A 12,585-nucleotide genomic window follows, 5' to 3' on the forward strand; every position below is an offset into this window, starting at 1 on the left:
TGCACATTTAGCATGGTGTTCTTGAGAACTGTGACGTAATTATTTTGTTTACAAGTCTTGTCACCAGTCTAAAGCTGAATGTATGTTAGAACAGTACAAGCCGTCTAAACAACAGGCCGATATGGTGCGTTTTTAACTGCATTCATTTGACAGGGCCAGTAAAGGAGATTTATTGGAACCAAAAAACACAAAACGTTGACATATGACCTTATTATTCCAGTTCATTTAAGCAGTCAATAAGAGGCTTTACAATAGGGCTTTAGTGCCACGCCCCCTGCTGCTCCCAGATGGACCCCCTGCCAGTCCACAGGCTTTAAAATGGCTGCCTCGATCAGAATGAGTCAGCACTGACCCTCCGGACCCACGCTGTGCCAAACGTGTGAACTACCTGAGGGGGGCATTGGGAATGGCCTCATATGGAAGCCCTCAGAAACACTCTCATTAATGAGCAATAACGAGGGGCTGCCGATGCATGACTGCAGGGGCATTCCCGGAACACCTGGGAGTTTGTGGGGCTTTGATGTGTGGCCTGGGGAACGCCCGGCGGACCTGCGCTGTGTCTTTACAGTAATAGGGATGGGGACAGACCTCTTTTCTCTCCTTCTTCTTCTCTCTCTCTTTCATTGGGTTGTTGTCTTTTGCACCTGAGACCTAGCTACAGTTATACAGTGGGGCAGGAGATGGTGGTGGGGGGGATGTTACGAAGTAGAGGAATGTTATACAATGTAAAACAAAAATGTCCTATGTGGCTCAGTTGGTAGAACATGCACACAATACTGTAAGTCGCTTTGGTTGATATAATATTATATATTATTACAAAGTCAAGTCAAGTGTCCCATAGACTCTTGATGTGCAGAAGTTAATGTCAATCAGAAGCATGCCAAAAATGTATTTAACATATTTTATTTAACCAGGAAGTCCCATTGAGGTCAGAAGGCATCTTACTCATGTTTACAGTATAGGAATTAGCTATCCTAGTGTATAGTGCCAAAATCCCTGAATGGAAGCTGTAAGAACACATGAAAGTCATACTGACATGATACAGTATCTGTTATGGTAGTGTACCAGTCTTTGATGTACATTTGTATACTTGTCTGAAGATGGGAAAGCTGCTAGCTGCCCCTCAGTCATGGCTCCTTGTTGTGAACCGTGTCCCCAGGGAAGCAGACCTGTTCCTGCTGGAGTCTCGCAGGCTGTGGGCGGCCGAGGAGGGCTGGCTGGAGTTTGACATCACGGCCACCAGTAACCTGTGGGTGATGAGTCCCCACAACAACATGGGCCTCCAGATCAGAGTGGAGACCAGCAGTGGTGAGCACAATGCTAAATTAGAAACATATGCTAACGGCTAACATTAGAAACATATGCTAACAGCTAGCATTGGAAACATGCTAACTAACTTTAGAATTTTCATCATGAAATGTAAACAGTAGTGGGCAATACGTGTTTTTCTATGTGTCACAATGTGCTGAAATGAAAAGGTTGATATCTTTGCAAATCAAATACATTTATTTGACACAAAACATCCATCAAAGGAAAAATACAGACATTTCTCACAAATATATCAGTAGAGTGTATGATACTCTTCCAGGTAGACTACTCTCAGTAAACTGTAGCCCATTCAGTATGTCCAAGTGATTGATGGCTGGCCTCTCTGGAAAACAGGGCGGAGCATTAGCTCCAAGGAGGCGGGGCTAGTTGGGCGTGACGGAGCGCTGGAGAAGCAGCCCTTCATGGTGGCCTTCTTCAAAGTCAGCGAGGTGCACATCCGCACCGCCCGCTCCACCAACAAGAACCGCAACAAGAACCGCAACCGCCCCACACAGCCCCAGGAAGGAGGCTCCAGGGGCCCAAGCCCAGCAGGTGGGTCCATAGTTTGACTAACTCCCACTTAAACCCTCAAACGATTGTGCTGAGTACCGACACAAACTGTACTGTGCTGGCTTGGATTTATTTTTTCTACATTGTCCTTTCCAGCGTGGTTCCAGCAATTATGGTGGATGCGTTACCAGGCTAGTTCATTACAGCTCAGTAGTGTGACAAGTATATAACAGTGTGAGGAATGGGTATTGCTTTGTTTGACTTGTTCGCTCAATTCAGTATGTGGAAAGTTTCTTTCGATTTGTACATATTATTCACTATTGGAACATCAATCATAAAGTCAGCTGGGGACTTTAACAAATCAAATATGAGGAAAATGCTACTGAAATTCTATCAACACATTGCCTGTATTACTCGTGCTTCAAAAACACCATTGTTAATGTCCCTTCTGGGATGGATACAAGGCCCTTCCCCGTCCCCCTTCAGCAAATCAGATCACGACTCCATTCTGCTCCTCCCTTCCCATAGGCAGAAACTCAAATAGCAAGCACCCGTGCTAAGGTCTATTCAACAATGGTCTGACCATGCTTCAAGATTGTTTTGTTCACGGGGACAGGGATATGTTCCGGGTTGCCTGTCAGAATAACATTGAAGTACAGTTGAAGTCGGAAGTTTACATACACTTAGGTTGGAGTCATTAAAACTAATTTTTCAACCACTCCACAAATTTCTTGTTAACAAACTATAGTTTGTTATGACACTACTTTGTGCATGACACAAGTAATTTTTCCAACAATTGTTTACAGACAGATTATTTCACTTATAATTCACTGTATCACAATTCCAGTGAGTCAGAAGTTTACATACACTAAGTTGACTGTGCCTTTAAACAGCTTGGAAAATTCCAGAAAATGATGTCATGGCTTTAGAAGCTTCTGATAGGCTAATTGACATCATTTGAGTCAATTGGAGGTGTACCTGTGGATATATTTCAAGGCCTACCTTGACATCATGTGAAAACCAAAAGAAATCAGCCAAGACCTCAGAAAAAAATGTAGACCTCCACAAGTCTGGTTCATCCTCAAAACACCTGAAGGTACCGCACTCATCTGTACAAACAATAGTACACAAGTATAAACACCATGGGACCACGCAGCTGTCATACCGTTCAGGAAGGTGACACATTCTGTCTCCTAGAGATCAATGTACTTTGGTGAGAAAAGTGCAAATCAATCTCAGAACAACAGCAAAAGACTGTGTGAAGATGCTGGAGGAAACAGGTACAAATGTATCTATATCCACAGAAAAACAAGTCCTATATCGACATAACCTGAAAGGCCGCTCAGCAAGGAAGAAGCCACTGTTCCAAAACCGACATAAAAAAGCCAGACTATGGTTTGCAACTGCACATGGGGACAAAGATTGTACTTTTTGGAGAAATGTCCTCTCGTCTGATGAAACAAAATGAGAACTGTTTGGCCATAATGACCATTGTTATGCTTGGAGGAAAAAGGGGGAGGCTTGCAACCCGAAGAACACCATCCCAACCGTGAAGCATGGGAGTGGCAGCATCATGTTGTGGGTGTGCTTTGCTGCAGGAGGGACTGGTGCACTTCACAAAATAGAGTGGCATCATGAGGCAGGAAAATGATGTGGATATATTGAAGCAACATCTCAGGACATCAGTCAGGTTATAGCTTGGTCGCAAATGAGTCTTCCAAATGGACAATGACCCCAAGCATACTTCCAAAGTTGTGGCAAAATGGCTTAAGGACAACAAAGTCAAGGTATTGGAGTGACCATCACAAAGCCCTGACCTCAATCCCATAGAACATTTGTGGGCAGAACTGAAAAAGCGTGTGCGAGCAAGGCCTAGAAACCTGACACCAGCTCTGTCAGGAGGAATGGGCCAAAATTAACCTAACTTATTGTGGGAAGCTTGTGGAAGGCTACCCGATACGTTTGACCCAAGTTAAACAATTTAAAGGCAATGCTACCAAATACTAATTGAGTGCATGTATAAACTTCTGACCCACTGGGAATGTAATGAAATAAATAAAAGCTGAAATAAATCATTCTCTCTACTATTATTCTGACATGTCACATTCTTAAATAAATTGGTGATCTTAACTGACCTAAGGCAGGGACTTTTTACTTGGATTAAATGTCAGGAATTGTGAAAAACTGAGTTTAAATGTATTTGGCTAAGGTGTATGTAAACTTCCGACTTCAACTGTGTACACTGACACGGTGACTGATTTCATCAGGAAGTGAATAGGTAATATTGTTCCCACTGTGACTTTTAAAACCTACCCAAACCAAAAACCGTGGATAGATGGCAGCATTCGTGCAAAAAGAGGCGAACCACCGCATTTAACCACGGCAAGTTGACTGGGAATATGGTTGAATACAGTGCAGTTATGCACTCCATAAGGCAATCAAACAGGGAAAATGTCAGCACAGAGACAAAGTGGGGTCGCAGTTCCAACGCTCAGACACGAGACGAATGTGGCATCCCAAGCTGTGTCCTCAAAGCATGTGCAGACCAGCTGGCTGGAGTGTTTACGGACATATTAAATCTCTCCCTATCCCAGTCTGCTGTCTCCACTTGCTTCAAGATGTCCACCATTGTTCCTGTACCCAAGAATGGAAAGGCAACTGAACTAAATGACTATCACCCCGTAGCACTCACTTCAGTTATCATGAAGTGCTTTAATCATCATATCACCTCAACCTTACCTGACACCCTAGACCCACTTCAATTTGCATAGAACTCGAATAGATCCACAGACGATGCAATCGCCTTCGCAACTGCGCACTGCTCTATCCCATCTGGACAAGAGGAATACCTATATAAGAATGCTATTCATTGACTACAGCTCAGCATTCAACACCATAGTACCCTCCAAGATCATTATCAAACATGGGGGCCTCTGTCAGAACCCCGCAGAGTGAAACTGGGTCCTGGACTTCCTGAAGGGCCATCCCCAGGTGGTGAAGGTAGGAAACAACACCTCAACTATGCTAATCCTTAACACAGGGGCCCCACAAGGGTGCGTACTCATCCCCCTCCTGTACTCCCTGTTCACCTATGACTGCGTGGCCAGGCACGTCTCCAAATCAATCATCAAGTTTGCAGACAACACAACCGTAGTAGACCTGATTGCCAACAATGACGAGACAGCCTACAGGAAGGAGGCGAGGGCCCTGACGGAGTCTACAAAACGAAGGAGCTGATTGTGGACTTCTTGGATACAACAGAGGGAGCATGGCCCCATCTACATTGACGGGGCTGCAGTGGAGGTGAAAGCTTCAAGTTCCTCGGCGTACACACCACTGACAATCTAAAATGGTCCACCCACACAGACCGTTTGATGAGTAAGTCGCAACAGTGCCTCTTCAACCTCAGGAGGCTGAAGAAATTTGGCTTGGCCCCTAAGACGCTCACAAACTTTTACTGATGCACTATTGAGAGCATCCTGTTGGGCTGTATCGCCACCTGGTACGGAAACTGCACTGCCCGCAACCGCAGGGCTCTCCAGAGGGTGGTTCGGTCTGCCCAACGCATCAACGTGGGCACACTGCCTGCCCTCCAGGACACCTATGGCACCCGATGTCACAGGAAGGCCAAACAGATCATCGACCACCCGAGCCATGGCCTGTTCACCCGCTATCATCCAGAAGGTGCGGTCAGTACAGGTGCATCAAAGCTGCTATCTCAAGGCCATCAGACTGTTAAATAGCTGTCACTAGCCTGCTACCGCACCGTTACTCAACCCTACACCTTAGAGCATGGGGGTCAAACTCTGGCCCGTGGGCCAAATTTGGCCCGCGGGGTAATTATATTTGGCCCGCGAGACAATACCAAATTACTACTAGAGCTGGCCCGCCGGTATTATACAGCGCATTCACCACTAATACTACGAATCCCATAATGCTCTGCTGTTTTCGCGCGCCAATCAGGACAGGACCCAGAAACGCTCTCTCCTCTGTGGCAGTAGTCATAGCAACATAGACGCTACAACTGTCAGCGAGCTAACCCTTCCCAAAAATGGCGAAAAGAAAGGCAGAAAACAGGAGCTTTCTGGACAAGTGGGAGGCAGAATATCTGTTTACATATGTAAAAGACAAACCTGTTTGTCTTGTTTGTGGAGTCAACTTGGCTGTAAGTAAGGAGTACAACATTAGACGACACTATGAAACGAAACACCATGACAAATACAAGGACCTGGACATGACTCAAAGGAGCCAGAAAGTAGAGGAGATGAAAAGAAGTTTGGTTTCACAACAGAATATGTTTAAAAAAGCCACATCACAAAGCGAGGCTGCTGTAAAGGCTAGTTATATAGTGGCAGCAGAGATCGCAAAATCAGCCCAGCCCTTTAATGAGGGAGAGTTCATGAAAAAGTGCATGATGAAGGTTTGTGACCTCGTATGCCCAGAGAAAAAACAAGCATTTTCAAACGTGAGCCTGAGCAGGAACACAGTAGCTGATCGCACATGTGATCTTGCCACCAATCTGTATGACCAGCTGATGGAAAAGGGAAAAGATTTTGTTGCGTTCTCCCTCGCTGTGGATGAGAGCTGCGACACATCTGATACTGCTCAGCTGTCAGTCTTCATCCGTGGAGTGGACTCAAATCTGAGGAGCTATTAGGATTCAAATCAATGCATGGCACAACCACAGGAAAGGAAATCTTTGAGGAGGTTTCCAAATGTGTAACTGAAATAAAGCTGCCGTGGGATAAACTCGTTGGATCAACGACAGATTGTGCGCCAGCGATGTGCGGTAAAAAGAGTGGACTGGTGGGCATGGTTCGGGAGAAGATGCGGGAAGAGAACTGTGCAGGTGAGCTAACTGTTTACCACTGCATCATACATCAGGAAGCACTGTGTGCCAAAGCCCTAAAGATGGAACATGTTATGACCACAGTAACACAGGTAGTTAACTTTATAAGAGCCAAAGGTCTAAATCACCGCCAGTTTAAATCTTTTCTGGAGGAGTGTGGTTCGGAATATGCAGACGTGCCGTATCACACAGACGTGAGATGGCTAAGCAGAGGAAAAGTACTGAACAGATGTTTCGAGCTGCGTGAGGAAATATGTCAATTCCTGGAAACCAAAGGGAAGGATACAGCAGAGCTCCGGGAGCAAAAGTTCCTGTGTGAGCTGGCCTTTCTCTGTGACATCTCGAGCCATCTCGATGCGCTGAACCTGCAGCTTCAGGGGCGGGGGCGCATCATCACAGACATGTACGCTGCATTGAGGGCCTTCAAAACTAAACTGTGCCTGTGGGAGAATCAGATGCTGCAAGGAAACCCTTGCCATTTTCCCTGCTGCCAATCCATAAAAGCGCAGATCTCTACCGCCGTGTTCCCATGCGCTCAGTTTGCTGAAAAACTCAGTGTTCTCGCCGCTGAGTTTAGCCGGCGATTTGCCGACTTCGATGCCCAGAAATGCAAGTTTGAACTGCTTAGTAATCCCTTCGCAGTTGATGTGGAAAATGCACCAACCAACATCCAAATGGAGCTGATTGAACTCCAGTGCAACGACACGCTGAAGTCAAAGTATGATGCTGTGGGCGCCGCACAGTTTCCACGTTTCATCCCTGACACAATGCCTCAGCTCCGCACCCAAGCTGCTCAGATGCTCTCCATGTTCGGCAGCACTTATCTATGCGAGCAACTTTTCTCCTCGATGAAGATGACCAAAACAACTCACAGGAGACGTCTGACTGATGAACATCTTCGCTCGATACTGAGGATTTCTTCAGCTCAGAGCTTGAGCCCAGACATTGATGAACTAGCATCCAAGAAGAGATGCCAGGTATCTGGCTTGGGCACATCAGATTAGACCAGTGTGCAATAATTAACGTTTTCTTTATGCACTTTTTCTTGCTACAAGGCATGGGCTTGAATGGTTGATTGATTTATTATCATTTTATTTGTAAAATTATTAGCCAGTGGAAAAAGTTTTTTGGTATTTAAATCAGAAGGCTGCAAATAGAAAAGAGGCATACAATTTTTATTTAAATTTTATTTATTTAATAAATGAATGCCATTGATGTGTTTTTTCATTTGAAATTCGATTTTGCATGTCTCCACTATTAAATTATATATTGTATGGTAATAAGCGATGCTTGTTCCATATTCAATGTTAAAGCAAAACTTGTTTGGGTCCATATTAAAAGGTTAATTTGTTCAATGTTGGCCCGTGACTTTGTTCAGGTTTTACATTTTGGCCCACTGGGTATTTGAGTTTGACACCCCTGCCTTAGAGACTGCTGCCCTATGTACATAGACATGGAATCGCTGGTCACTTTAATAATGGAACATTGGTGACTTTAATAATGTTTACATACTAATATCATATGTCTATATTCTATGTATATATTCTATTCTACAGATATACTAAATATTCTATCCACATACTCTCTAGAATGTCTATACATCCCATCATACATATATACAGTGCATTCAGAAAGTATTCAGACCCCTTACCTTTTTCCACATTTTGCTACTTTACAGCCTTATTCTAAAATTGATTAAATAAATGTTTTTCCTCATCAATCTACACACAATACCCCATAATGTCAAAGCGAAAACAGATGTTTAGATTTTTTTGGCAAATTTATTACAAATATAAAACAGAAATACCTTATTTACAAACTAAGTATTCAAACCCTTTGCTTTGAGACTCGAAATTGAGCTCAGGTGCATCCTGCTTCCAATGTGATCAACCTTGAGATGTTTCTACAACTTGATTGGAGTCCACCTGTTGTAAATTACATTGATTGGATATGATTTGGAAAGGCACACACCTGTCTATATAAGGTCCCACAGTTGACAGTGCATGTCAGAGTAAAAACAAAGCCATGAGGTTGATGGAATTGTCCGTAGAGCTCCGAGACAGGATTGTGTCGAGGCACAGATCTAGGGAAGGGTACTAAAACATTTTGGCAGCATTGAATGTTCCCATGAACACAGTGGCCTCCATCATTCTTAAATGGAAGAATTTTGGAACGACCAAGACTCTTCCTAGAGCTGGCCGCCCAGCCAAACTGAGCGATCGGGGGAGAAGGGCCTTGGTCAGGGAGGTGACCAAGAACCTGATGGTCACTCTGACAGAGCTCCAGTGTTCTTCTTTGGAGATGGGAGACACTTCTGGAACAGGGGTGGGCAACTCCAGTCCTCGAAGGTCTGATTTGTGTCAGACTTTGTCTCCTTCCCTAGAAAAAACAGCTGATTAATCAAATTGCATTCTAAACTGAAGGTTATGATCAGGTGATTATTGGAGTCAGGTGTGTTAGCTGGTGCTGGGGCAAAACGTTGTCACCAATCAGGCCTTCGAGGACTGGAAATGCCCACCCCTGTTCTAGAAGGACAACCATCTCTGCAGCACTCCACCAGTCAGGCTTTTATGGTAGAGTGGCCAGTCCGAAGCCCCTCCTCAGTAAAAAGCATATAACAGCCCACTTGGAGTTTGCCAAAAGGCACCTAAAGAACTCTGACCATGAGAAACAAGATTCTCTGGTTTGATGAAACCAAGATTGAACTCTTTGGCCTGAATGCCAAGCGTCACATCTGGAGGAAACCTGGCACCATCCCTATGGTGAAGCATGGTGGTAGCAGCATCATGCTGTGTGGATGTTTTTCAGTGGCAGGGACTGGGAGACTAGTCAGGATCGAGGGAAAGATGAACGGAGTACAGAGAGATCCTGCAACAGAGTGCTCAGGACCTCAGACTGGGGCGATGGTTGATCTTCCAACAGGACAATGACCCTAAGTACACTGCCAGCACAACGGACAAGTCTCTGAATTGAGCGGCCCAGCCAGAGACCGGACTTGAACCCGATCTAACATCTCTGGAGAGACCTGAAATAGTTGTGCAACGAGGCTGTCCATCCAACCTGAGCTTGAGAGGATCTGCAGAGAAAAATGGGAGAAACTCCTTAAATACAGGTGTACCAAGCTTGTAGGGTCATACCCACGAAGACTCGAGGCTGTAATTGCTGCCAATGGTGCTTCAACAAAGTACTAAATATAAAATGTTGTACATTTTATAATAAGGCTGTAACGTAACAAAATGTGGAAAAAGTCAAGGGGTCTGAATACTTTCCCGAATGCACTATAATTGTACTCCTGATTCTGACATTGCTCGTCCTCATATTTATATATTTCTTAATTCCATTATTTTACTTTTCGATCTGTGTGTACTGTTATTGTTGTGAATTGTTAAATATTATTGCTGGAGCTCGGAACACAAGCATTTCACTACACCCGCAATAACATTGGCTAAATATGTGTATGAGACCAAAACAATTACATTTTATTTGAATCAAACCCAACTGCACCTTACAATTATCCCACAACATCACACCTTACACTCACACAAAGCACAAGACAATATCCAAACATCTGCAAGCCGAGCAGGGAAGCTCTCGAAGCACCGGATTTCAGTGTAATATGGTGAGTTGTGCTGTCATTGACGGGGACATCGGACAAAATAGAGTCCGAGAGATGGAAACTATCCCTAGATGCATGACCTCATCATTTGAGAGTGCACTTTACAGTACCTGCCCTCTGCCCCCTCTTCATACTTAGCGGCTGATGTTATGAACAGGTATGCAGGCAAATTAAATTAGGCTCTAATCCGGCTACTCATCAGCCATCATCCCCTGGCTCCGTCATAACACTAGCATAACGTTAGCCTTTGCTGAACATAAAGCTGGCCCTGTGAGGGGGATGCCAGTGCTTTTACAGCAGGAAGAGCTGCGGTTCAGAGGGCTTGTGACTAATATCTGCCTGATCCCAGCGCTAATTTGACAGATGAGGCCCAGGCTAATACTAAGCCCTTATGGCTAGGGTCACGGGGTCAGCTACTCAGCTTCGTAACCGTCAACGTTACAATAGTAGCTCAAGTGATTTTCCTCACCACCTCAGTTTCACATCATCTGTTTTGATGGCGATACCATCCAAAGGTTAGAGGTGTTGTTGGATGATGTTTATTGGAGTTCTACAGTTTTTTTTCCTTTTCTGGAACACATCATAGTTCATCTTTATTTAGCCAGGATAGTCCACTAAACAGTTCTCATTGTTATCATGGGAGTCTGAAGTTATTAGTTTGTGGTTCCAGCTCTGTAATTCATCACACCAATCATTCTGGAAAGAATCTGCCATATCTGCTTTGCTGTAGAGTCTAGAGTTCTAGACATTACATTATGGCCATGCTATTCTCAGTAGTGCGGTGTCCATCAGATAAAAACCCTCAGAACAAAGCAGGACAGAGGAAAACGGAACAGAACAGGCTCCCAGAACGGAACAGAACAGGCTCCCAGAACAGAACAGGCTCCCAGAACGGAACAGGCTCCCAGAACGGAACAGAACAGACTCCCAGACCAGTCTGCTGGTGCTCAAGCTAATGAGGACAATCTGTTGAACCAACGTGTCCTGAAGGATTGGACTTTATGTAACCCAAAACATCAATCCCTCGGCCTCGCCACTTGGGATGTCTGGAGCGTAAATATTTAGATCCCGCGCAGGAAGTTGCGAGTCCCTTGCAACAGCAAGTGGCGATGATCAGGCAGACTAGTGAGGCATATGGTTCCAATACCGCATCACTCACTCACTTCACAGGCTCTGAGGAAGAGAGGAAGGATGGATGGATAAAGGGAGCATCCTTCTGTGCTGCTCTGAGGGAGAAACAAATAGGGACAGTGCATTGTTTAGCATCTGATGGGACCACCATCGCCCCGTCTTTACAGTTTCCGATTCATATTAACAAATCAATGTAGCTACACACCAGAATAATAGTATGCTTAATGCTTAAGAACACAACAGCCAAGTCATGAGCTCTGTTCCAACATCCACACTAGCATGCCACTTAAAATACATGCCCAATATATTGCTTCATTCTAAGTGGTATGCTAGTATGGATTTTGGCAAATAGCCATGGGCTCATCATGTAGGTGTCTTGGTGTTAGTTAGCCTACGATAACACAAGCAGAAAACCCTATCCGACAAATGAAATCACACCTACATACTGAGTTCCTTTGAGAGGGGAAGTTTGTACAGTAACTGTACGCTTGGAAATGAAAGAGAGAGAGAGAGAGAGAAAAAAAGAACAGTACGACACTTTTAAAGGTAATTTGGGGTTTGGGGCGGTAATGGAAGCCGGGCTTGGCCCTTTAACGACCATCCAGGAGGAGTATCACTGCAGCCTAGCCGGTCGTGGCCCCAGACCTGTCCCAGACCTGTCATTACCCAGGCCAGTCATTAGCCGCTCGCTAAAAGACTGACCAAGTTAACAGTATTGCTTAAAGAATTCTAATAACACGACGCTGTCCAGCTGTGTGTTTTCATCTCTGCCTCTCATCCTCCAGTCTCCCTTTGTTTACTGTTGGTGTAATTAGACATTGGCGAGCTCTGCTGAGGGTTTAATAACCTCCCTGATGAAAGACAGGAAGAAAGATAAACTTCAGTGGAAGAGGGAGGGAGGGAGGGAGAAAAAACCCGGCATGGACACAGACAGACAACAGTCACATTCTCTTTTAAGTCTTCATGGGAGTTTGAAGAAGCTAGCCCCTTCTCTCGCTCTCTCTTTAGGAAAACCCTGTTCTTTTGGGAACGCCGCGGCCTATTAGCCCATCGTTCCATCACTACCTCTCGACAGGCACAGCTTGTGTAATTGCTACTGTAAAAAGGGGCCGTTTTGAAAATGGCCTCTGTTTTTTTTTTGTTTGTTGAGAAAGTTTTGGGAATAAACCAT

General features: G+C 44.8%; 1 protein-coding gene across 1 annotated transcript in view; it reads left to right on the forward strand.

Moving 5' to 3' along the window:
• bmp6 (bone morphogenetic protein 6) overlaps positions 1 to 12,585 on the forward strand; it is a 40,330-nt gene that overhangs the window by 21,623 nt on the left and 6,122 nt on the right. Inside the window, exons 3-4 of the mRNA XM_024392710.2 lie at positions 1,160 to 1,308; positions 1,663 to 1,860. Of these exons, the coding sequence (XP_024248478.2) occupies positions 1,160 to 1,308; positions 1,663 to 1,860 (347 nt within the window). The remainder of the gene's footprint in view (positions 1 to 1,159; positions 1,309 to 1,662; positions 1,861 to 12,585) is intronic.

This window comes from Oncorhynchus tshawytscha, linkage group LG29, assembly GCF_018296145.1.
Source record: "Oncorhynchus tshawytscha isolate Ot180627B linkage group LG29, Otsh_v2.0, whole genome shotgun sequence".
Classification (NCBI taxonomy): domain Eukaryota; kingdom Metazoa; phylum Chordata; class Actinopteri; order Salmoniformes; family Salmonidae; genus Oncorhynchus; species Oncorhynchus tshawytscha.